This window comes from Artemia franciscana, chromosome 4 (genome assembly GCF_032884065.1).
Source record: "Artemia franciscana chromosome 4, ASM3288406v1, whole genome shotgun sequence".
NCBI classification, from domain to species: domain Eukaryota; kingdom Metazoa; phylum Arthropoda; class Branchiopoda; order Anostraca; family Artemiidae; genus Artemia; species Artemia franciscana.
This window is the reverse complement of record NC_088866.1, coordinates 61,459,509-61,486,941: the sequence shown is the minus strand read 5'-3', so window position 1 is coordinate 61,486,941 and position 27,433 is coordinate 61,459,509. Positions and strand designations below refer to the sequence as shown.

Here is a 27,433-nt window from a genome sequence, read left to right as displayed (position 1 = left end):
TGAACAAAATTGGTTTCTCACAGTTTTGATCCAGTAACGTGGGCATTAAGAGGGAAGGGGGGTAGCAAAAATAACTTGGAAACGGAGTATGACACTCTTCCAGTGGAAAAGTTTTGTCCTTAAAAAGCACAATAAAAATTTTGATTTATATTCTAAAGAACCGCCTCCCGATCCGCTTTAACAACCGCTTCCATGCAAAGTGACCGAGAAAGTCAACGACATGGGTCTATTTTTGACGGTAAAAAAGGGTGCTGGCCCTAGACAGGCCAGGTTTTTTTCATGGGGAGGAGGCTCAATGTTTTCTCTTTTTCCTCTTGCGTTGGGGTCCATTTCGCCCAAGGACTTGATGTATGTTTCGAGCCGATCAGTAAACCATTGTAACTCTTTCGTGGGTCCCATTTATTTCAGGCAAAAAACGGTATTTGAGGTCCGTCGCCTGTGCTTAATCAAAATAAATGAAACCTAAAAAATCTTGCGCCTTATAAACGAAGATTTACAAATCCTACTGTATAAAATTTACAATTATCCTCAAAATTAAGAATATCAAGATTTTCTACAACAACCCTTTGGCTCAGTTGAAATTTATAAAGCAATTTGTTATTTTCTTTTGTTTCTGTAAAAAAAATAAAATAAAACAACAAAAATCAAAAAAGCAAAATAAAAATCAAGTATTTGTGCAGGGGTTTCAGTTGGGGGAGCTGCCCTCTCCTAGATTTTTCCCCGTCAATTTTTTGGAAATTATCTTTTTGAGGGTATTTTTATGGGAAAAGGCCTTTCTCTAGTATTTTTTATTGAAAAATTCGAAAAAAACCACAAATTTGCCGTCCTTAGATGGCAATGTGTGTTTCATACCAAGCATAAAAATGACTATAAATGTTATCTATACGTGCATAGGGCCACCAATTCTAAAATTTACGGATTGTAGTTTCATATTCTCCAGATTGCTATGGTCGTTGATGGTAGTATGGATACTATTTCAGCGATTGTTTTTTTCTCTTTCGCGGAGTTCTCGGGAATCGCGCATGAGGAGTCCTGGTTAGATATCGGTCGATATGGAACTGTATAAGGTATTTTCTCTATTTGGTTCTTAGTTTCTAAAATCAAGACGGTTAGTTAAGTAGTCTTTTTGGTAAAAGGAGCTATTTTGTGAAGGACTCAAAGTTCGTGTTTTCCGTCCCTAAATTGTGTCCTTACTATTATTTCTGTAGTTGTTTGTATTATGTCCTTTAGTCGAGGTGATAGTACTAAGCATCAACATGGACTTTATGATAATTTCAGCTTTGATTCAGACCTAGGACCATCTAGATTAAAAGATATGGAAATGGAGCGACGTAACAGTCTGAAAGCAATATTAAAGAGTGTTGTGTCGCTGACGAAATCGGAAAAAGAAGTATCAATGGAGAATGCTGTAACAAATAACTATAAAGATTTGTGTGATATTGAGTATTTCAGTGAATTACCCATAGCAAGACGTGGTTCACTTTCTCTATCACGGAGTCCAGGTGACAAGACGTTAGAAAACATGCCTAAAACTGCATCAGGATCCTTTGGCTACTATAGTGAGAAAATCGAGGCGGAAAGAAGCAGCTCAGCGCCTCTTACTATCGATAAAAAACTGTCTGTGCTAGATGCGGGTCCTTTAAGAAGTCTTCGGCGCGAGCTACCTAATCCTGAACTTGCTAAATCAAAAAAAGTGAGAGTTCTGCCAACACCAAAAGCCAGATCGAGTAGGCTATTACCAGAAACTCCTAGTCAGCGAAGACCAATGTTGTCACAGTTGAAGAGCAGTTCTCACGTTTTTTCAGCACGTTTGCAAAGTGAGGATGAAGTTGACACCCCCACTGATTCTCTTCAATTTAAATCTGGACTTAACAAGTCCTCTTGTACGAATCGTCAATCGCAAGTATGTTCAGACGAGCCCAATTTGACGAATGAACTCCGTGATAGGCTCCGTTCTGATTTAAAGTTACGGAGAAAGGATTCCCTGACCATGCCTTATGCTGCCCTAAATTCTATGTCAGACGGTCGGCTCTTCTCCAGAGATGCTATGATCGGTTCAAATTTCACTGAAACTGATAAAAAGGAAACCAAGCGAAAAGTGAAAAGTGCAAGGTCGCGTGATGATAATGAAGAAGAGGAAATGCGGAGACGAAAACAAGAAGACGAATCTATAGCTGAGGCTTATGCTCTCTATCAAAAAAGAAAAAGCGAGGCATTTCTAAATAATTATGATGCAAATGAGCAAAAAGATTCTATTAAGATATGGCAAGAATCCGGAGAGTTGATTAGGCCAAAAGTACAGCCAAACAGAAATGCAAAATTAACATCAACTCAAAGACCGCTCTCGTTTGGTCCCATAGAAAGTGACTGCTTAACTAATGACACTTTTCAAAGTATGTTTTGTTCTAATGGGCTTGAAGTTAATCCCATATCCGGTTCTCTTAAACCCTCTCTTGTGCCAACTGTAAGTGCGGCAAGACCTTTAACTTGCTCTAGAGAATACAGCCAATATTCATTAAACCGATTGGATTTGGCTCGGAGTCCTGCAAAAAATCTAGAATCTGTTGTAAGTCCGTCAACTTTCAAATGCAATATAGCAAGTTCGGGTTTTAACCTTAATTCCAGATCTGAAGTCAGTGTTGTAAAATCACCAATTGGGAAGATTATTAATCCAATTGATTTGTTTTTGAATCTTGATAGTTGCCCTGAAAAGCAGTCTCAGTGCCGTAATAATGAAAATATATCTGTCTCATCTACTGTTAAAAGAAATCGTTCAGTGAGAATACAAACAAAAGATATGCTACAGACAAAAAGTATAGACGCTCGTAATACTGATCATGTAGAAAAACGAGTGTCATTCGTTACTGATGACTGCCAAAAGCCTGTTAGAAGGATGAGCAAATCCTGCGACAGCGTGGAACTTGGTTTGCCTAACAATGAAGTATCTCAAGCAGACTCAATAACAGCTCCTATCAAAAAGTCATCGCCTGATATGACGTATTTTGACGAATTATTCCCTTCAATTGCAAAGGCGTGTTCTTTGTTTGAGCCCCTTAAAGCTGGAAAAACAATTTACCGGTCTTTAGATACTGAAGAAATAAGTCATGTTGACCAAATTGATGTCATCCTTCAGTCGCTTGGTCGACGTGGAAGTGAAACTTGGAGTTCGTCACCGAGAAAACCGGCTTGCAGCTGTGATCTCAAAAACCAACGTAACCATGGTCATTCAATATCTTGTTCCAGCCTTTCTTTGGGACGCACAGGTAGTAAATCAAACCAATCAGAAAAACGCGACAAGCAAGAATACAAAAATAGAGAAAGAAGATCTAGTCAAAAATGGATGCATAGACTCAGTGTTCCCAGAATTAGCTTGAAAAGTTTAAAAAGTAAATCTTTCCCCCCTCCTGCTTCCCCAACTCAAGAAAGTGCTTGGATTAATTCTTTAGATAAATCAGAAACTGGCTCCTCTGTAGAATCAAGTGATAAAGAAAGTGAAGAAGCTGTTTTTAAACAACTGCTTCGTGTGAACTGTAATAAAAGAGACAAGCGTTTATCCCCCTCTTGGTTTTTTGGGGCTTCAACTGCAAAACTAGCTGTTCCACTTTTAATTAGCGCGGCAGCCACGCTAACTGGAAGTGTTGTAGGACAAACACATCAAAGATGTTCTCGTTCAAGGCTTCCCACTTCTGAATGGAAGCAAGCGGTTTCTACAAGGTAAGGTCGGATACACCTTTCAATTGAAATTAAATGGATCATTGGGGGCAACTTTGTAGTCTAAGTAGCCACATTAAAAAAAGGGAAAAAAATTCTTGTAGAATAAAAAATTTTGACCTAAAAACGGCCATTTTCTTGTTTTCGTAATCCTTCCCAGAAAATTCCTCTAATGCCCCACCCCCTATATGGGATAATTTAACCCGCATGAACTTATGGAGTTAGAAAACTCTACAAAACATTCTTTTCAATTTTATTCTTCATTTCTTTGAAAATATTGTTTTATTCCAATGGTTTGTTTGAACAGTTATTTTTTTTTGGGCAAATATTGTGGTTTTTGTAGAATTCAATTCGGGTTTATCGAATTTCTTCGGTTTCCGTCAACAAATTAAATGTGACTTTCGAAATAGATTTTCATTTCGTTATGGATTTTTCATGTATGGTTTAAATGACGTTTTTCTTACGGCAGGTGTATTTTTAATCCACAGTTTCTCATTTTCTCCTGAGACGAGAGTTTGTTCTTCGGGCCAATCTTAGAGAAGCACTCTCCTGCTTGTCAGTCTTGCGCATGCTTGGTCACGTATATCATTATTAATAATAATGGTATACGTCTCCCGGATCAATTTTGGAAGTTCATTTTCACAGCCTCATCCCATCTGATGTTTGTTTTTATGCCCCAAATGCGCATAGATAAGCATGAGTCCTAACCTTGACAGATTTAGGTAAACTAAGATTCTTCATTGCAAAAGAATCATAGTTTTGATTGGCTGGAGTTATGACAAAGTCCACCAACGGAAGTGAAATTTCTGCTCTTATGTGATAATAATGCTCTCTGAATAAGAAGGAGCTTTAAAATCATGCTTTGATAAACTCTGCTCTTGGTTTTTATTTTCACCACATATTCTTTATTCTACATTGAATTTCTCTCTAAAGTGGACTATTTTCTTAAAACGAGTAGGCACTGTCTGGCTCAGGGCATTATATGAATCTAAAGGTAAGATCAATGCTGATGATAGCTTTGTTTAATCTTTTTTTTTACTAAATCTATAAAAAATATGAAACAGGTCTTTTTAATATTTTCTTGAAGTTCTAGTTGTCTAGGATATTTTTTGTGAGCTTATTGAAACGGTTTAGAATTTGATTTCATCCTAACTAGAATTTTTTTTTTATAAACTGTAATTTCCTGACAAATTGTGAAAATTCGACTTCTGTAATCTAAAGAAAGGGCTAATCAAAAATTACATGTATTTCTTAAAACTTCACTATTAGTCCAACTGTTCACTTTCTTCATGACATGGAGATAAACGGCAAAGAATGACGTGGGTAAAGAATACGGCATCTGACTTTACTCTCCCCGCCGGCGGTGTTGATCTCTGTTCTTGAGCCTTCAGCCAGGAAGTGCAATGCGGGGCTGGGGGCCAACCATTCTATGCTTTCGTGCCCCCTTCCTGTTTACCTTCCCCAGATTTCTCCATATACTCATTTAGACTGGGGTTGACTCCGGCTGAGCTTAGAGAGTCAAACCATTGATTCCGTCCCAAACCAAGTAATGGGGTACACTAGGATTCGAACCCTTGCCCTCTCGGACAAAGGATACGCTGAGCTACGAAAGTTGGTATCCATTAGTATTCTCAAATTCTCCAGCTTCCTTTAAATGTGACTTGGAACTAACTTTTTTCTGTATTAATAATTGAATAAAGTATACTAAAATAGTAGCAGAGCTCCAGAGAAAGTGCATAGGGTAGTTGCGTTTCTCTACAGATGGCTCGGGAAAACAATAAGGTTTTGGGCGGAAATCTGACGGGTTTAATAAAACACTCTGGACGACACTGCAGAGGGATTCTCTTGAGTCGCGTTTACATTCGATGTTTTCTAGAAAACTGGGACGGAAAACTGGGTTGTGTAGACTGTAACTGTTGTTTCATTTTTCCGTGTCTGGGTACGGCACAAAAAGATGCCAAAAATGGTCCGGCATGCCAAAAATCAGGAAGTGAAGACGGATTGTTCCGTTTTATGGGAGCCTAATAAAGTAATAAATTTGAAAATAGAGCCATGGTACTTGCAAAGAAAGATACAGAAGCTTTAAAAACTCTCAGAAATGGTCGAATGAAGAAAATTTCTTATCAATTGAAGTTTGTAAGGCCAACACCCATAGTAACTCTCTGTTCATTCTAAAAAACTCTTGAAACTCGTTTTCACTTTTTCCTTGATCAACATTATTCCACCAGTCATGAGACTGGGGAAAAACAATTAGTTTTACGTATAGAGGCTCTTCTGTGTCTGTTTGCAGTTTTAAGAGTTCATTTGCAAAAAAATCCTTCCAGTTTTGCTTTTTTATTTCTTTTTAAATTTCAAAATTATCAAAAATGAATCATGAACCTTGATTTTGGGGCAAAGCCATCATAAGTATATTACACGGCTACATTTTGTTTTATTGATTTTTTTTTTAATTCATCCCATATTTCCGCCCCAGCTTTCCAGAAAGCGCCAAATGTAGACGTGGCTTTGGACTGTTTTACTGTAGCGTCAAATCACTCCAAATTTTGGAATTTTACACGGGTTTTTCCTGAAATCAGGGATTTACACCAGATGGGGCAAGATACTTTGGTCACTGAATGTTAAATAGTTTCTTTAGATGGCAATTCATATGCAATACTTTAAAAAGTCAATACTTCCAAATATGCCTATATTAGGAAAAAATAGAAAAAAACAACATGAGTATTTTCCTTGATGGATAATTTGGGCATTATGATCATTTTGTTTACAGGACAGAACACGATTCCGACCCACACCAAAAAATATATGCCCAGCTGTCAAGGAAAACTTAAATGACTATTATTGTAAATAGTATTTTCGGTTATTTAAACACACCCAAGAAGTGAAGTTATGTTAATCCTAATTAAATTATGATAAAATAATACTTAAGAAACATATTTATGAAACTTAACCTTACCCCACCTCCCTAATAACCGACAAGCACGAAATTGTGTTTCCAAGAAAATTTTAATTCTGTGCTTAAATATCTTCACGTCATGATTGGTAAATGAAAATAAAGAGGAGAACGAAGAAAAAGTACTTAGTTCTATGTATTGCGTAATTTTTGCTGACTACAGTCAGTCAAAGTAGGTGGAATATCGATTCAAATCAACTGGTCAAAAGAGGTACGTCTCAATTTTTCACCGTAACGATTTACAAGCAAAATTTTCGAGCCAACCAGCCAGATCGTTTGAACTTTACTTTTCCTTTGTAATCGTCCTTGCGAGTCCCTTTGTAGATGCCTTGTAACGACCTATATTCTTCATTATATACTTACGTCAAGATCAATCCGTATAACTATGAGAAAAAGACTCTGATATAAGTAAGAGATTTTAGCTTTTTTTTTTTTACTGTCTAAAGAGCGGATGAAAATTGATGAATGATTTCGTTATATTTCTTTTTTTTTATGTCGGTTGGTAAAAATAAACTTTGGCTTAGAGTATAACTTCAGGAGATACTAGCTAGTTCTTCCAAGAATTTTGTACTAGTAAGTTCCAATACTCTCCGGATACTAAATTGTTGCTTGAATTGTGAAAATGTGATAAGTTTTGATGAAAAATCAGTCATGTTCGTTCTCCTTAGTTTAGTGGAATCTCTTATTGTGGTCTCTTTGCGTTCAATCCTTCAATTTCTAAGGAAATTCTCTAATTGCGTAATGAACAGAAATAAATGTGGCTTAGAAAGAGATGCGTTGTTTCAGAAAGGGACCAAGAATGTAGTTTTTAAACGCAGGAAACGTAAATATTACGGAGTAAAACTTTTTGAGGAATCGTTCGTGGACAACTATGCAGTTCAGTTAAACACTAGTATGAATACTATTATATCTGGTAGAATGTCTTCATCTCTTTCTCCAAGAAATATAAGTTGTGTTGGGTGTACCCACCCGAAAATATGGTTTGTGGATGATACAAATACTATTTTGAAAGATGTTAGATGGCTCTTAAATTCAAATGTGTTTGGTGTACGACTTAACATGGATGCATTGATTAAGACGATTGTTTTCGATTTGATTTCGATTCCTCGATTTTTTATATCTCACTTTTTACCCCCTCTTTCGAATGATTTAATGCATATTATGAGGGATTCACGGATCGAAATGGCCACACTTCTGTTTGATTCCAATGTTCGTGTATGCGGTAGATTTGGTGCTTGTGTTGAAGTCGCATTACATTCTAGTTCCTTTTCTGTGGATATATCATTGAATATATATGGAAAAGAAGATAACCCTTCTAAAGTTGAAAATGTCGATGGCAAAGCGCTTACTAGGTGTATATTTCCGAAGAAAGACTTTAGTTTTTTTAAACAAAGTTCTCAAAAATTGCTTACTCACAGATCATACAGTTCTCAAAGAAGTCGCACATACCTGCCTATTCCCGATCATTGTTATTCTTATCGAGCTAAAAGATCTGTCAGCTCCTTCGGAAATTTTGCAATAAGGAAAACGCGTGACGTGTTTTCAAGTTTTTTGCCAACTGGAATAGGAATTCTTGACCTATTGCCAGACACATGTGACAGTCGGGATCGAGATCTGTCGTCAGACAGCTTTTATGAATGTACTATCATTGAAGAGGGAACAAGTGGGGATGGAGATGATACAGATAATGATAGCTTCGAAACATGTCTAACAGATACAGAAGTGGTGGATGATTGGGATTCTGATCTTTCAAATGAAATTGTAAGGGGAATATACGACTGTAATGAAAACAGGTAAATTATTTGGTACTATTTGTTAACAAAGATGATCTTCTTTTAAAAAGGGGAGCAATAGGAGAAAGTTTTCTTAGATGACTCTTGAGTATATACTTGAATATATGTGGACTATAAAAAAGGGGAGTAATTGGCGAAACTTCTCTTAGAGGACTGTATAAACAGCCTATTTTAATCGCTTTTATAGAAGTATTTTTTAGATGGATATATAAGGAACATATATGCTATATTTCATATTACATATAAAGAATATATAAGGAATATTCAAATACAAATGACATTAAAATTAAAACGCTTTTCGCCCTCTGGCTCTATCTTCGGGCTATACTTACCTGAAAACCGGGATTTTCTAAAGTTTTCTATTTGTTTTTATGCAACTATTAATATTTTTTCGTTGAATAAATTATCTCCTTTGTTGTCACAATGAATCGTGAAGAGAAATAAATAAGAACTTTTCCTGTTGACACACAAGCCCAACCAAGCGGTTGTAACACCCAATGTGTTTGCATCTGATCGTCAAGCAATACAACAATTAAAAAGTTGGTGTAACCGCTATGCTTAGTCGGGCTATTGACAAAATATTGGCTCGTGGGAATAAGTAAAAATTAAGTTATAAGTAATATTTGGAAATCAAAAAGAAAATAAGAATTCTATTGCTATGTCCATAGTCTACTAAATTGATAAATATCAAACAGTTCGTGGTAGCCAACGTAAGGCCCAATAGTAGACAAAAGGAATTTTGATAACAATTCAAGTAGTGGTAGGATAATACATCCCAGACGTGCCTCATTAGCATACTATCACTATCAGACGTGCCTCACTATCACTACTATAGGGCTGATGACCCCATAATTCACATACTTAGATGAACAACCCATTTGGGTCATTGACCTACTTACAGACAGGTATCCAATGCCTACCTCATTTGCATAATATTCCTGTCTGGGAATGATTAATAAGATAAAATGAATTGTTTCATTTGATTTAGACTAATAGAATTTGTGATGTAGTATTGAACTTCACTCAATAGTATCTAAATCATATGCATAGTGTAACCGCTTGCATCATCATAGCCATGGGCATGAGTGTATCAACACTTCTTTTAAAGGGAACTTATGGTCATCCATGTCTAACCTCCATGGGGCCCATTGCCCCTCACCCAACTTTTTACCCCCTCCTTTTTTGTACTGATTTTTTAACTTAAGAATTTTTTTTTACTTAGAAATTTTTTCTACTTTTTTTCATGTCTTAAAATGACCTAAAATATACTTAAAACAAAATAGATTCATTTGAGGTATTTTCTAAATATGAAATGAAGATAATATAGATGCGTTAGCCGTGATTTTTCCTATTAGAAAAATAATGTTTGTAGTGAAATTTTTTCAACTTTTTTTTCATGTCTTAAAATGACATTATAAAGCACGAAATACTAGATATGGTATACTACAGTCTGAAATAGCTGAATATAGTTTTACTAGGTCTGATAGAGGCGAATCGGATTTTTTTTTAGTTAGACTGTGAAGTGCAAATTTATCAAGACTCAGTCAAACCCAAACACTACTATCAGTTCACAAGTGGTATTCTAGATTCTGAAATATGTGAATTAGGTTTTTACCATAGTCTAAGAGCGATGAGTCGGATTCTTTTTAGAGTAAGAGGACATATAAAGTGGGAATTTATCAAGATTCAGTCAAACACAGACACTACCACCAGCTCAAAAATGGTATACTAGATTCTGAAATAGATGAGTTATGCTTTTACCAGAGTCTAAGAGCGATGAATCGAATTATTTTTAGAGTTAGAGACATATGAAACGGAAATTTATCAAGATTCAGTCACACATAGACGGTAATGTCTGCTCACAAGTGGTATACTAGAGTCTGAAATAGATGAATTAGCTTTTTACCAAAGTCTAAGAGGGATTAATCTACTTATTTTTACAGTTAGAGACATTTGAAGTCGGAATTTATGAAGATTCAGTCAAACACAGATGTAATAAGCTTCATTTTAAACACAGACACTACTACCAGCTCACAAGCGGTAATCTAGAGGCTGGAATAGAGGAATTATGTTTTTACGAAAGTATGAGAGGGGTGAAATGGATTCTTTTTAGAGTTAGATGCATACGAAATGGGAATTTACCGAGATTCAGTGTAACACAGACACTACTACAAGCTCAGAAGTGGTATACTAGAGTCTTAAATAGATGAATTATGTTATTTTTACTAAAGTTTGAGAGAGATAAATCGGATTCTTTTTAGAGTTACAGATATAAGACGTGGGAATGTAGCGATATTCAGTCAAACACAGACACTACTATCAGATCACGAGTGGTATACTAGAGTCTGAAATAGGTGAATTAGGTTTTTACCAAAATCAGAGAAAAATGAATCGAATGCTTTTTAGAGTTAGAGACATATGAAGTGGGAATTTATGAAGATTCATTTGAACACAGACATTGTACAGCTGGAACACAGATAAGCTGAACACAGCTGATTGTAGCGTCGGTGCTAGACTGAATTTTGAGAAAATCTCACTTCATATGTTTCAATTCTAAAAAGAATCTAATTCATCTCTCCCTGACTTTGGTAAAAACATAATTCATCTTTTCCAGAATTTGGTCTATCACTTGTGAGTTGATAGTAGTTTCTTTGTTTGACTGAATCTTGATAAACTCCCACTTCATATTTCTCTTACTGTAAAAAAATCCGGTTCATCTCTCTCAGACTCTGGTAAAAACCTAATTTATCTATTTCAGACTCGAGTATACCACTTGTTAGCTGATTGTAGTGTCTGTGTTTGACTGTATCTTGATAAATTCTCGCTTCATATTTTTCTAACTCTGAAAAGAATACGATTCATCCCTCTTGGACTTGGGTAAAACCTAATTCGCGTATTTCAGACTCTAGTACGTCACTTGTGAACTGATAGTAGTGTTTACATTTGACTGAATTTTGATAGCTTCTCACTTCATATTCTATGATTTGATAATTCTCCACTTCAAAACTTTAAAAAGAATCCGATTCTACTCTTTTAGACTTTGGTAAAACCTAATTCGTCCATTATAGACTCAAGTATACCACTTTTGAGCTGATAGTAGCCTTTGTTTTTGGCTGAATCTTGATAAATTCCCACTTTACATGTTTCCAAGTCTAAAAAAAAATCAATTCATCTCTCTCAGACTTGGGAAAAACCTATTTCATCTATTTCAGACTCTAGTATACCACATTTGAGCTGATGGGAGTGTCTAAGTTTGACTTAGTCTTGATAAATTCCCACTTCATATGTCTCTAGCTCTAAAAAGAATTCGGATCATCTCTAAGACTGTGGTAAAAATATAATTCACCCATTTAAGACTCTGTTATGCCATATGTGAAATGATAGTAGTGTCTTTGCTTGCCTTAAACTTGACATATTCCCGCTTCATATGTCTCTAACTCTAAAAGGAATTCGATTCATTTCTCTCAGACTTTGGTAATTACTTAATTCATCTATTTCAATCCCTTGTATACCACTTGTGAGCTAATAGTAGTGTGTTTTTGTTTGAATCTTGATAAATTCCAATTTCGTATGTCTCTAACTCAAAAACGAATGCCTCTAACTCTAAAATGAATGGTAAAACCTAAAACCTCTGGTAAATCATCTATTTCAAACTCTAGTATACCACTTATTAGCTGATAGTAGTTTCTTTTTTTTTTACTGAAACTTGATAAATTCCCCCTTCATATGTCTCTAATTCTAAAAAGAGTCCAATTCATGTCTCTCAGACTGCGGTTAAAACCTAATTCATCAATTCCAGACTATAGTATTCCACTTGTGAGCTGATATTCGACTCTGTATTTGACTGAATTTTTATAAATTCCCCCTTCATATATTTGTTGCTCTAAAAACAATCTGATTCATTCCTCTCAGACTGGCGAAAACCTATTTCATCGATTTCAGACTCTATTATATCGCTCATGAGCTGATAGTGGTGTCTGTGTTCGACTGAATATTGACAAGATCCTACTTCATATGTTTCCAACTCTAAAAAGAATCCGATTCATCTCTCCCTGACTTTGGTAAAAACCTAATTCATCTATTCTAGAATCTAATCTACCACATGTGAGCTGATAAAATTGTCTTTGTTTGACTGAATCTTAATAAACTCTTACTTCATATTTCTCTAACTGTAAAAAACTCCTATATATCTCTCTCCGACTTTAGTAAAAACATAATTCATCTATTTCAGACTCTAGTATACCATTTGTTAGCTGATAGTAGTGTCTTTGTTTGACTGAATCTTGATAAATTCCCACTTCATATTTCTCTAACTGTGAAAAGAAGACGATTAATCTCTCTTAGACTTTGTTAAAACCTAATTCAAAGATTTGAGACTCTAGTACACCACTTGTGAACTGATAGTAGTGTCTATGTTTGACTGAATTTTGATAAATTCCCACTTAATATTTGATGATTTGATAACTTTCCACTTCATAACTCTAAAAAGAATCCGATTCATCTCTCTCAGACTTTGTTAAAAACCTAATTAATCTATATTCGACTCTATTATACCACTTCTGAGCTGATAGTAGCGTTTGTGTTTGACTGAATCTTGATAAAGTCCCACTTTATATTTTTCTAACTCTAAAAAAATCGATTCGTCGCTCAGAATTTGGTAAAAACCTAATTCATCTATTTCAGACTCTAGCATACCACATTTGAGCTGATAGTAGTGTGTTTGTTTGACTTAATCTTGACAAATTCCCGCTTCATATGTCTAACTCAAAAAAGAATTTGGTTCATCTCTAAGACTATGGTAAAAATCTAGTTCACTTATTATATACTCTGGTATACCATTTGTGAGATGATAGTAGTATCTGTGTTTGCCTTAAACTTGATAAAATCCCAATTTATATGTCTCTAATTCTAAAAAAGAATTTGACTTATCGCCCTCAGATATTGTCAATACCCAATTCACATATTTCAGACTCTAGTATACCACTTGTGAGCTGATAGTAGTGTCTGGGTTTGAAAGATTCTTGATAAATTCTCTCTTCATATGTTTTCTAACTCTAAAAAGATGATTTTTCTCTCTCACCTGTGGTAAAGAGGAGCCAAGAGGGTCATGTGACACGTGACGAGGTTGGAAGATCCAAGAGCTTCTTCCCACTAAGTCTTATTACGATCTCTTCACTCTAAGCTTTTCCCATGATTTCCGGTGTCCCTTCCAACTCCCCCCAATGTCACTGGATCCGGTCGGGATTTAAAATAAGAGCTTTCAGTCACGAGGTCCTTCAAAATATCAAATTTTATTAATATCTGATAACCCGTTTGTAGCTTAAAAATACCTCATTCTTTTTCTATTTCTTCCGAATTAACCTTCAATCCACTCCCCCCTTCCCAGATGGTCAAATCGAGGAAGCGACTATTGGTAATTTAATATGATTGAGTCCTTGATACGCTTGCAAACTTTCAGGGATCGCTATATTGATCACGTATCTAGTTTATGATCTTCCTCATGTAAAAATTGGAGTGGTCCGGGATTTGGACCTGAGACCTCTCGCACCCTAAGAGAGAATCACATCCCTAGACCACAAGTCATACTTGAGACGAAGATTCATTTGTTTTATCGGTAAGGAAAATTCTTCTCAACTATCTTGTTCGATTGCTCCCCCCCAGATGGTTGAATCGGGGAAGAGACTGTTTCTAATTTAATATAGTCTGATCCCTGATACGCCTGCTAACGTTTATTGTCCTGGTTTTCCTGGAATTCCCAAACCAGTAAATCCCCTTAACTCCCCCAAAGAGAGCGGATTCGGTCTGGTTATGTCAATCACGTATCTAAGACTTGTGCATATTCTTCCCACTAATTTTTATTTCAATCTCTCCACTCTAAGCGTTTTTCAAGATTTCCGTCCCCTCAAGTCCCCCCAATGACAATGGATCCGGTCGGGATTTTAAATAAGAGATCTGAGTTACGAGGTCCTTATAAAATCAAATTTCATTAAGATCCGATTACTCGTTCGTAAGTTAAAAATACTAAATTTTTTTCTAATTTTTCCGAATTAACCGTCCCCCCACTCCCCCTCCAGATGGTCGAATCAGGGAAAAGACTATTTCTAATTTAATTTGGTTTGGTCCATGATACGCCTGCCAAATTTCATTGCCCTGGCTTATCTGGAAGTGCCCAAACTAGTAAAACCGGGACCGACAGAATTTGCGGTTGCTATATGTCACTTGGTAAATACCAAGTGCCATAAAAAGCTTGTTCATCTGCTTTAGACTCTAGCATACCACTTGTGATCTGACTTATTGTCTGTGTTTGGCTGAATCTTGATTGATTCCAGCTTCATATGTCTCTAACTCTAACAAGAATTCGATTTATTTCTCTCAGACTATAGTAAAAACCTACTTCATCTATTTCAGACTTTACTATACCAGTTGTGAGCTGATAGTAGTGTTTATCTTTGACTGAATCTTAGATAAATTCCCTCTTCCTATACCTTCTACTCTAAAAAGAATTTGATTCACTCATCTTAAAAGCCTTATTCACCCATTTCAGACTTTAGTATACGACTTGTGAGCTGATAGCTTTGTTGCGAGAGCAACACTTCTGTTTTGTCGTGTTTTTTTTTCTAGCATACCGATTTCACCTTATATCTAGAAAGTGGTAAGGGTCTAACCTCTGCGGTGCTATGGAAAGTTTGGACCTTAGGCCGGATTGATGAATATGACTTTGTATTTTTGAAAGTTTTGTAGAACTCTTGCCTGGAGCCAAAAAGAATGGCTTTTGCTTGTCTTTGAGTCAGAGCCTATAGTGTGAAGTGACTTGGAGTTTTATAGCCTATGTCAGCGAGAGCTATCTGAAATTATGCAGTCAAGCTTTCGTTTCATCAAACCATGTTTCTGCTTTCGAGTGTAAAGCTCCGTTCTAGTAGGCAAGCTGGCAGACACCAGTTTCAAATTGAAGATGGACTAAAATCTTTGTTTCAAATTTATGCAGCAGTTACCCATCTATTTTAGACTCTAGTATATCACTTGTGAGCTGATGGTAACGTTTGCGTTTGACTGACTCTTGATAAATTCCCTCTTCATATATCTCTAACTCTAAAAAGAATCCGATTTATCACTCAGACTTTGGCAAAACCCTAATCCATCTATTTCAGAATCTAGTGTACCATATTTGAGCTGATTGTAGTGTCTGTGTTTGGCTGAATCTTGATAAATTCCCACTTCATATGTTTCTAACTCTAAAAAGGATTCGATTCATCTCTCTCAGACTTTGGTAAAAATCTATTTTATATATTTAAGACTGTAGTATACCACCTTTGAGCTGATAGTTATGTCTCTGTCCGATTGAATCTTGATAAATTCCCACTTCATATGTCTCTAAAAATCCAATTCATCTCTTAGACTATTTTAAAAACTCAATTCACCTATTTCAGGCTCTTGTATACCACTTGTGAGCTGGTAGTGGTTTCTGTGTTTAACTGGATCTTGATAAATTCTCAATTCACATGTCTCTAACTCTAAAAATAATTCAATTCGTATCTCTCAGTTTGGCAAAAACCTAATTGCCTATTCCAGACTCTAGTCTAGCACTTATGAGCTGATAGTGGGGCCTGTGTTTGACTGAATCTTGATAAATTCCCAGTTTATATGTCTATTTCTCTAAAAACAATCTGTTTCTTCGCTCTTGGACTTCGGTAAAAAACTGAATCATCTATTTCAGACTCTAGTATACCACTTGTCATCTGATATTAGTATCTATGTTTGACTGAATCTTGATAAATTTCCATTTGATATGTTTCTAACGCTAAAAAGAATCTTATTCATATCTCCACTGACTTTGGTAATTCCCTACTTAATCATCTCGACGACCGTTACAAGTTTGTAGATGATCTGTCCATAGTGCTCGCTTACCTGATCGAAAACACTATCATAACAAAGCAGTTTTCAGACCAGTTATTTGATCAGCTACAGACCGAATGCTCAAGTCATTATCTTTTACTAGTAACTTTTACTAGTGACTATAGTTTCAGTGCCCATATTAATTTAACCGTCCAAAAGGCTAATGCAAGCCTTCAGACACTTATCAAAATGAGGCGTTTTGGGTTTGATACAGAAAGTCTTCTCCATGCCTACATGTGTTATGTTCGCCCGTTGCTCGAGTACGCCTGCCCAGTATGGGGTCCATCTGCTATCCGCACAGCGTACCTATTACGCGACATAGAGTGTGTCCAGAAAAGAGCAACAAGGATTATACTCCGAAACCGTGACATACCCTAGGATCAAGCTCTCGCTAAATTAAATTTATCTCCACTCAAAGTCCGGCTTGAACACCTTATTCAGCAATTTGGGAAATCCATCCTAGCTAATAAGAGCCACCGGTCAATACTATCCGAACCAGCCCCTCCCAATAGCCGAACTCGGTTACAAAATAAACTTGTACCCCTAAAGTACGAACTAATCGTCACGCAAACTCATTTGTGCCTTTCTTCACATCAATTTTTAATGTTGAGTCGTAGTATGTGATTTTTGTTTAAATGTATGATTTTTGTGAAAAAACTGAGTTTAGCTATGCTACGATAGTTTTTAAATATACCGATCTCTCTCTCTTTCTCTCTCTCTCACCTATTTCAGATTCTAATATACCCCACTTGAGCTGATAGTAGTGTTCTTTTTACTGAATCTGGATAAATTCCCTCTTCACATGTGTCTAAGAATCTGATTCAAGTATTTAGACTATGGTCAAAATCTGATTCACATAAATCAGACTCTAGTATACCACTTGTGAGCTGGTATTAATGTCTCTATTTCTAAAAAGATTTTGATTCATCTCCGTTAGACTTAACCTACTTCATCTATTTCAGGACTCTAATACGTCTCTTGTGAGCTTATAGTAGGGTCTGTGTTTTACTGAATCTTGATAAATTTCTATTTCGTATGTCTCACTCTAAAAAGAATCTGATTCATCCCAGTCAGGCTTTGGTATAAACCTAATTCACCTATTTCAGACTCTAGTATACCACTTGCGAGCTGATACTAGTCTCTCAGACTGGCAAAAACCTAATTCATCTATTTCAGACTCTAGTATACGACTTGTGAGCTGATAGTAGTGTCTTGGTAAAATCTGATTCACATAAATCAGACTCTGGTGTACCACTTGTGAGCTGGTATTAGTGTCAGTGTTTGACTGAATCTTGATAAATACTCACTCCATGTGTCTACTTCTACTTTTGAGCTTATAGTAGGGTCTGTGTTCTACTAAATCTTGATAAATTCCCATTTCTTATGTCTCTAACTCTTAAAAGAATTTTATTCATCTCTCTCAGACTTTGGTAAAAATCTAATTCATATATTGCAGACTTTAGTATACCACTTGTGAGCTGATACTTATGTCTGTGTCGGATTAAATCTGTATAAATTCCCACTGTATGTGTCTTTAAGAAGGCGATTCATCTCTCAAACAATGGTAAAACCCAATTCACCCATTTCAGACTCTTAATATACTACTTGCGAGCTGGTAGTAGCGTCATACCTGAATCTTAATTTATTCCCAATTCATATGTCTCTAATTCCAAAAAGTATTCAATTCGTCTCTCTCGATCTTCGGTAAAAAGCTAATTCATCTATTTCAGATTTTAGTATACCGCTTTTGAGCTAACAGTAGTGTTTGGGTTTTACTGAATTTTCATAAATTCCCACTTCAAATGTCTGCAACCATAAAAAGAACCTGATTCATCTCTTTCCGACTTTGGTAAAAACCTAATTCATCTATTTCAGACCCTAGTATAACCCTTGTGATCTGACAGTATTGTCGGTGCTTGACTGGAATCTTGATAACTTCTGGCTTGATACGTCTCTAAGTCTTAAAAGAATCCGATTCATCTCTCCTCAGACTTAGGTAGGTGCCTAAGTCACCTATTTCTTGATTCCCTACTGAATCTTGATTCCCACCAGATTTCTCTAAGAATTCAATTAATAACTCTCAGACTAAGATAAAAACCTGTTCACCTATATCAGACTCTAGTATACTACTTGTGAGCTAGTAGTAGTCTTTTTTCGTGTAAATCTAGATAAATTCTCACGTCCTGTTTACCCTAACTCAAAAAAGTTCTCGTTTCGTTGCTTTTGGACTTTGGTAAAAACCTAATTCATCCATTTCAGACTAATATATTCTCTGAGACCAACCTGACTTTTATACATAATAATGATAGATGGTAATAAGCTTACCTAAGCTATGGATTTCAGGTGATTGATTTTTCTTCTAACGATAATTCGACAGGACCTGTGCCTGTCATCATCAGGTTAATTCAATCACCTGACATCCATAGCTTAGGTACGCTCATTACCATCTATCATTATTAACCATTTCAGACTCTAGTATATTACTCGTGAGTTTATAATAGTGTCCCTGTTTCACCTGAATCTTGATAAATTCCCAATTCATATGTCTCTAATTCTAAAAAGAATTCAATTCGTCTCTCAGTCTTTGATAAAAACCTAATGCATCTATTTCATACTTTAGTATACCATTTTTGAGCTGATAGTAGTGCTTTCGTTTGCTGAATTTTTATAAATTTCCACTTCAGTGCTATATCATATATTATATTAGTACAAATAGAAATTAAATGAAACGGTTTAATTTTTCCTGTTTATCATGCCCAGACAGGAATATTATGCAATGGAGGTAAGCCTCGGTTAAATGTCTATAAGTAGGTCAGTGACCCAAATTGGCTGTTCATCTAAGCTTGCCAATCTAAGCCCTGTAGCAGTAATAGTAACTGGTTATGCTAATGAGGTACGTCCTGGACGTATTATCCCACCACGACTAATTAATGCATCAAAACAGTTGGCTTTTTATGCTGATCCCAAACTTATCAAATGAAGTTTACAGTTTCCCTTCGAAAGCTAAGAACCTGAGAAATTTTTTTCTCGATTTTGAAAAAAGGCCCCCCCTCCCCCTTCAAAAAAAGGTCAAGGAATCTTATTGAAAATCTCAGAATCAGATTCTGCATATCAGAGAATCCTATTGTTGTGGTTTCAAGCTCTGATCTACAAAAGGGTGAATTTTTGTATCTCTGTCCTGAAGAAAAGTAACGGATGCGTGTTTTAATTTTTACTCCCGGGAGTAATCGTCCTAGAAGGTCAAAAGAGGGTTCATTTAAACCAAAATTAAAAGTTTTAATACCCTTTGTTAGGGACCTAAAAGAACGAAGGGCATCTAGCTTCCCTCCAACGCTACTTTTCCCCCGAAGACATCTGATCAAAAAAAAAAAAAAAAAAAAAAAAAAAAAAAAAAAAAAAAAAAAAAAAAAAAACGCATCCGTGATCTGTCTTCTGGCAAAAATGCGAAATTCCACATCTTTGTAGATAGGAGCTTGAACTTCTACGGTAGGGTTCTCTGATACGCTGAATCTGATGGTGTAATTTTCGTTAAGATTGTATGACTTTCGGGGGGTGTTTTCCCCCTTTTCTAAAATGAAGGCTCGTAACTTTTGATGGGTAAAACTAATCTTGATGAAACTTATATATTTAAAATCAACATTAAAATGCGATTTCTTTGATGTAACTATTGGTATAAAAATTCCTTTTTTCAGAGTTTTGGTTACTATTGAGCCGGGTCACTGCTTACTACCGTTCGTTACCACGAACTGTTTGAAACCTAGAATCAGCGATAGGGACATGTTCACTAGGACTAAGCGACAATTTAAAAGTAATATACTTATAGTCTGATAGTGAAGAGTGATCCTCAACTGCCTGCCATTTTTCGAGATATCTTCTAAGTCTTACACTTGTTAGAGTCAAATCAGGACTGGAGTATGGAGTATAAGTGGGTGAATCCAAGTAATTTAATACTATAAAAGAGCTACTTGAAATGAAGTCGTCCAGTTTTAATCTTATGCGTCAGTAGGAGCGTTAGATAGCGAAAGCGGGCTCTTTGCATCAAAGCAACCACCGATGGTTGGGTAAATTTTTAAGCAGTCTTATAGACAGCTAATTATTTAAGGAAGTTTGAGAATGGGGGCAATAAACTGAAGCTACTGTTAGACGCAGTTTTTTTTTTTTTTTATAGACTGAGGCGACAATACATTCATTCGTTGATTGTTCGTACTTCTAAGTGACTTTTTTTTTTTTACAAGTACTGATGCAGTCTAGAATTTCTTTTCTTTGTCAAACTTGGAGAAAGCTAGTCAGAGACATGAATGTTAGCCATAACTTAAGAGAAGGGTATATTTTTGGACAACTTATCTTTTATTTGATGCGGCTCGCATCTAATATTGTTTTTTGACAAGATACACGAGATGGACGGATGGAAAAGGGCTTTTGGCAATTTTCATAAATATGGTCGGGGATAATAAATTTTAGTTCTTGGACATGGAAGATTTTAAAGAATATGGTTTTCATTTATTTATTTTGAGAACCAAAACCCAGCAAAACCGACAATGGGACATAATTTGTGTTAATTTTTAACAAGAACAATTTTATATCTTATCTATTGTGCATTATGCTACATGATTTTCTGGGAGGGGGATGTCGAAGTGACGGACAGTTTTGTTTTATACGGAGTAATTTCTACCAGTTTTATGGTTCACTCTCGATATTAACTATTTATCCGTTTTTGTTTCATTGACAATACTAGCGGATTTATTGGATGTGCCATACTGAATTTTCAAAGTCAATTCACGTCTTTTTATGTATAATGTTTTTCTCCACCTATTGATGGCATTTATGAAACCAAAAGTGTGTTTTATCGTCCTTCTTGTTAATTGGGCTTAATACAAGATATGCAGAATTAGGCACATATAAATCAATTTATTTACAAGGGGAGGGGGAGAGGTTCAAATTCAGAACAATGAAAATTGTAAAAAATATCAACCTTGGGAAATTATAGAAACATTAAAATCTGGTTTTGAAAGGTTGGATGGATCCAGAAATCCCTTGGAACGTGTTAGTACAGGGTTGGAGATGTTCATATTCACAACAGTGGAAAATAGTTTAAATATATCAATCGTAGGAAATTTTAAAAACACTAAAATCAGGTCTTGAGAGGTTGCCTGGATCCAGAAATCCCTTTGAACGTGTTAGTACAGGGTTGGAGATGTTCATATTCACAACAGTGGAAAATGGTTTAAAAATATTAACCGTGGGAAATTATAGAAACACTAAAATCAGGTCTTGAGAGGTTGCCTGGATCCAGAAATCCCTTTGAACGTGTTAGTACAGGGTTGGAGATGTTCAAATTCAGAACAGTGGAAAATGGTTTAAAAATATTAACCGTGGGAAATTATAGAAACACTAAAATCAGATTTTGAGAGGTTGGATGGATCCAGAAATCCCTTTGAACGTTTTGTACAGGGTTGGAGATTTCAAGTTCAGAACAATGGGAACTGGTTTAAAAATATCAACTGTGGGAAATCAGGAACACTAAAAACAGGTTTTGAGAGGTTGCCTGGATCCAGAAATCTCTTGAACGTGTTAGTACAGGGTTGGAGATGTTCAAATTCAGAACTGTGGAAAATGGTTTAAAAATATCAACCGTGGGAAATTATAGAAACAATAAAATCAGGTTTTGAGAGGTTGCCTGGATCAACAAATCCCTTTGAACGTTTTAGTACATCGTCCTTGGTCCAAACTTAAGGTTGGAGTTTATAGCTCACTGCTTGGTGTGACTGTTTCATCTGTATCCTTCAGGAAAATGTTGGTAATGCTATATAGGGTCCATAATGCAGTTCCTTTGTGTATTGAAATCATTTTTTCCCACTTTATGTTGAAATATGGTGTCTACCATCCTCTGTAAAAAATAAAACTTGGTACCCAAGCTAACCACCAGTTTGCATGTAATTTAATAATTTACAATCGTAAATGCTCATATCTTGTTTTTGTGCATCGTTAGATAAGAAAATACACATTTTTTTTTCAAGAAATCTAGAAAGTGAATATAAAACCTAAGTGGGGAGAAATTGACTTATATTAGATGACAAATTTAGTTTGAAGAAAAATGTCCAAAACTAACAGAAGTTACAATGAAAAAGACGATCGAACTTAAAAGGAACAGATACTGCCACAAATGAGTCTTTTTTTGCCGCTCCTTGACCCCATTTCCCCATCAAAGCCCATTGTGTAATTTTTGTTTTGCAATACGCTAATCAAACAGTTCGTGGTAACGAACTGTAGTAAGGAGCGACCCGGTTCAATAGTAAACGAAGCTCTAAATAACGGAATTTTGATGCTAAAAGATACATCAAAAGAATTGGATTTTTATGCTGATTTTAAATATGTAAGTTTCATCAAATTTAGTCTTTCTCATCAAAAGTTGAGCCTGAGAAAATTTGCCTTATTTTGGAAAAAAGGGGGAAACACCCCCTAAAAGTCATAGAATCTTAACGAAAATCACACCATCGAATTCGGCGTATCAGTGAACCCTATAACAAAAATTTCTAGCTCCTATCCACAAAAATGTGGAATTTCGTATTTTTTGCCAGAAGACAAATCACGGGTGCGTGTTTATTTGTTTTTTTTTCTTTTCCCCAGGGGTCATCGTATCGACCAAGTGGTCTTAGAATGTCGCAAGAGGGCTCATTCTAACGGAAATGAAAAGTTCTAATCCATTTTTAAGTGACCAAAAAAATTGGAGGGCACCTAGGCCCCCTCCCACGCTCATTTTTTCCCAATGTCAACGGATCAAAACGTTGAGATAGCCATTTTGTTCCGTATAGTCAAAAACCATAATAACTATGTCTTTGGGAACTACTTACTCCCCCACAATCCCTGGGGAAGGGGCTGCAAGTTACAAACTTTGACCAGTGTTTACATAAAGTAATGGTTATTGGGAAGTGTACAGACGTTTTCAGGAGGATTTTTTTGGTTTGACGGTGGGGTTGAGGGGAGGGGGCTATGTGGGAGGATCTCTTTTTGGAGGAATATGCCATTGGGGAAAAAAAATTCAATGAAAAGGGCGGAGGATTTTGTAGCATTACTATAAAAAAAAACAATGAAAAAATAAACATGAAAACTTTTTTTCAATTGAAAGTAAGGAGTAGCATTGAAGCTTAAAACGAACAGAGATTATTACGCATATGAGAGGTTCTAAAAATACTTTAGCATAATGAGTGAGGTATTTAGGAGGAGATAAATACCTCGCTCTTTATGCTAAAGTATTTTTAGTAATTTCAACTATTTATTCTGCGGCCTTTCTGATTCAGGGGTCATTCTTAAAGAATTGGGACAAACCTTACGATTTAGTGTAAAGAGCGAGGTATTAACGAGGGTACAAACCCCCTCATATACATAATAAAAATATAAGAATATAAAAGTTTGTTACGTTAGTTAATTCTTAAGTTACGTATATTTTTTACTAATAAAAACGTTCGTTAAGAATTAAAAGTTCTAATTGTCTTTTTAAGTAACCGAAAAATTGGAAGGCAACTAGGCCTCCTTCCCCACCCCTTATTTCTCGAAATCGTCTGATCAAAACTAAGAGAAAGCCATTTAGCCAAAACAAGAATTAATATGCAAATATCATTTTAATAATGTATGTTTGGAGAGCCAAAATCAAACATGCATTAATTCAAAAACGTTCAGGAATTAAATAAAAAAAACTAGTTTTTTTTAGCTGAAAGTAAGGAGCGACATTAAAACTTAAAACGAACAGAAATTACTCCGTATATGAAATGGGTTGTCCCCTCCGTAATCCTTCGCTCTTCGCGCTAAAGTTTGACTCTTTGCGCTAAAGTTTGACTCTTTGCCACAATTCTACTTTAAAAACAATTAACGGCTTTAGCGGTAACAGTTAGGGATTGCGGAGGGGACAACCCATTTCATATACGGAGTAATTTCTGTTCGTTTTAAGTTTTAATGTCGCTCCTTACTTTCAGTTTAAAAAAAACTAGTTTTTTTATATTTAATATGTTACTTAAATTGGAAGTTTTGTTCTTCTACATATGTGAAACAAATGCATTTCAGGCAATTTTTCGCCACAAATAAGTTTGGCGTTGACGCTTTTCAATCCTCTGAAAGACTAGAGTGTCATTTATGCTTTAATGGATTCTAAATGAAATTTTTAAGTGGAAATTTTAATTCAGTATTATAATCCAGTCATTAATTCTGCAAAATTAATTTCTCTCTTTATTTTCTAATATACATAGTTGTATACATTATTAGTTGAACTTTTGGTTAATAGTCTGAATAGCAATAATAGCAGTTAATACTAATTATGCAAGAATCTGGTAGTAATATCAGGGGTTACGATACAAGTAGCCACACAATGATTTTGGACTTCTCTATTTTCATATTATTCTCTTTTTTTAATAGAACAAGCTCCGAAAATCTTAGAAATGAGGTTTGTTTTTAAAGTAAGATTCGTTTGAACATAACTACACAACGAAAGATTATTTCAAAAAAAGTAAATTTTATTTTCAGGAAGTACTTGCTTTACTCTATTTAACGGCATAGTTGGCGACCTTCTTCAAACACTTATCATCCCTCTCAGCTAATTTTAAAGTATTTTCTCCATAAAAACTTGCTGCCTTTTCTGGTAACCAAGAGTTTACTGCCGTGTTTTCGTCATCATCATTGTAATTATTTCAAATGAGGTGAAAACCAGTTGAACTGGAGACGAAACATGAGTTTCGCTTGTCGCACCCAATTCGAGGCAACAGAACATGGAATGGAAACACATATACACCCCTGTAAAGTTGAAGGCTAAACAGAGTCTATCTCAGCGTAAAATTATGGTCATCGTGTTTTTGAATAGGTAGGGTGTTTTGCTGGTCGACATCATGCACCGGGGAAGCACTATCAATGCAGAACCTTAGACCTTAGTTCCTCCAGAGCCATCGGTGGCGCATAGGGCGTCGACAAAGCCTCTCCAATCGTCTCGCATTGGTGCTGCAGCGATGATGTCTTCCCATTCAGATATTAGTGAGGTGCTGGCCGTCCTCAGATCTCGGTCATATGTTCGTGATCAAAGATCAATGCAGAAGCATACTCCCATATCCTCGGAATGCTTCGCATAGCAATTCAGAAAAAAGAGAGAGAAAAAACTTAGCGTGCTTACAAAGGGATTTTTCCTTCTTCATGGCAATGCATGACCTCACACGGCAGGTCAGACCGACAATTTGTTGGACAGTTTTGGATGGGAAGTTCTAAACCGTTCACTTAACAGTGCTGATCTTACGCGGAGCGATTACCATCCGTTTCTCTACCTCAAGTAACACCTCAGTGACAACCGTTAAAATGATGACGACGTAAAACGGCAGTGAATTTTGGTTATCGGAGCTGCTGGCAAGTTTTTATGAAGAGGTTACTTTGAAAAAGTTGAGAGGTATGATAAGTGTTTTAACAAGCTTGGCAACTATGCCGTTAAAAAGGGTAAAGTATGCACTTTTTGAGAATAATTTACTTTTTAAAAATAATATTTCATTGTGTAGTTATGTTCAAACGGAACTCACTTTAAAAACATGCCTCGTATTTAGCTTCAGTGAACGACAAAATATTCTTGAAAATACGTAGCAACTTTTCATTTTATATGTAGATATCTGTATCGCAATATTAGCCCTCATTTATAATCGGACAATCTTATAAAACCTTTAATGTCAACTGTAGTGAGAATTAGGCATTATACGTGCCTCGTATTTAAACATGCCTCGTAAAAACATAAAAACATGCCTCGTATTTAGCTTCAGTGAACGACAAAATATTCTTGAAAATACGTAGCAACTTCTCATTTTATATGTAGATATCGCAATATTATCGCAATATGTATCGCAATATTAGCCCTCATTTATAATCGGACTATCTTATAAAACCTTTAATGTCAACTGTAGTGAGAATTAGGCATTATACGTGAAACTTTTTGCTTGGGCTTTTCATTTTGGGCATCAAACTGCTATCTTAATGCTTTTTAATGATTTGTGGGGCTCATGATAAATATTTTCTTTGAATAATAATAAAAAAGCAATTAATACAATATGGTACATATTGCTCTTTACTAAGTCAGTTCTATAGTGTTTGTTATTATGGGTTTTGATCCCATAATAAATTCTCTTCCTCTTGTTATGAAATACTCTCAAATTACAGTTCATAAATGACCGGATAAACGGAACATTTCTGTCTCGTAATATAAAAGTTCTATCGAGGGAATTTCCTTCGTTGCCTCGCACTGCAAAGAAAATATTCCACATGATCAGTTCCAAAGCATTTTCCATCGTTAGAAAGGACGTTTGGGTCATTATCTTTCGCGTTCATTTTGGGGATCGGGAAGATTTAAAGTTATTTCCGAGAAAGGGGGGGGGGTCCAATGATAGAAATATATATTATATGGTCTGAAGAGGTAATATAATATTTACGCATCGTGGAGGATTTAGATCCATCAAACTTAACCCTTTGATGTACGTATGGCCCCCGTCAGCTTTTGCTCCTGAAAGACGAGGAATTTCGCTCTGTCATATAGGCTGAAACATTATATTTCGAGCTGGTGAATTTGTTCTTTGCAATTTTCCTAAATACATTTCTCATCTTTAAAAGTTCGAAAAAAATGGAATCCCTATATATACTGCATGTTTGACCCTTAACAATTTCAGTTTTAGCATGTCTTTAAAAAAAGATAACTTAATACTGGTGCTTATACTTTTCTAAATTTTTTCACGCCTTTATCTTGAAAAAATTTTCCTTTGAAAATATCATATTCAAAAGGAAAATGCAACATTGATATGTCTGACTCGGAGGATAATTCTTTTAAACTGACTTCGTGTTCGTTGTTGATTAAATAAAAAAAAGCAAGTTTTTTTTAACTGCAAGTAAGGAGCAACATTAAAACTTAAAGGGAACAGAAATTATTCCGTATATGAAAGGTGTTTTCCCCTCCTCAACGCCCGCTCTTTACCCTAAAGTTTGACTCTTTCTCACAACTCTACTTTTTAAAACAGTATAAGACTTTAGCGTAAAGGGTGAGGCGTTGAGGAGGGGACAACCCCTTTCATATGCGGAATAA

The 27,433-nt window shown here is 35.7% G+C and overlaps 1 protein-coding gene across 1 annotated transcript in view; it reads left to right on the top strand.

The window, feature by feature from the left end:
- Positions 1-1,204: 1,204 nt before the first annotated feature.
- The window catches only part of LOC136026684 (uncharacterized), a 136,592-nt gene continuing 110,363 nt past the window's right edge, over positions 1,205-27,433 (top strand). Inside the window, exon 1 of the mRNA XM_065703428.1 lies at positions 1,205-3,714. Within this exon, the coding sequence (XP_065559500.1) occupies positions 1,220-3,714 (2,495 nt within the window). The 5' untranslated portion in view covers positions 1,205-1,219. The remainder of the gene's footprint in view (positions 3,715-27,433) is intronic.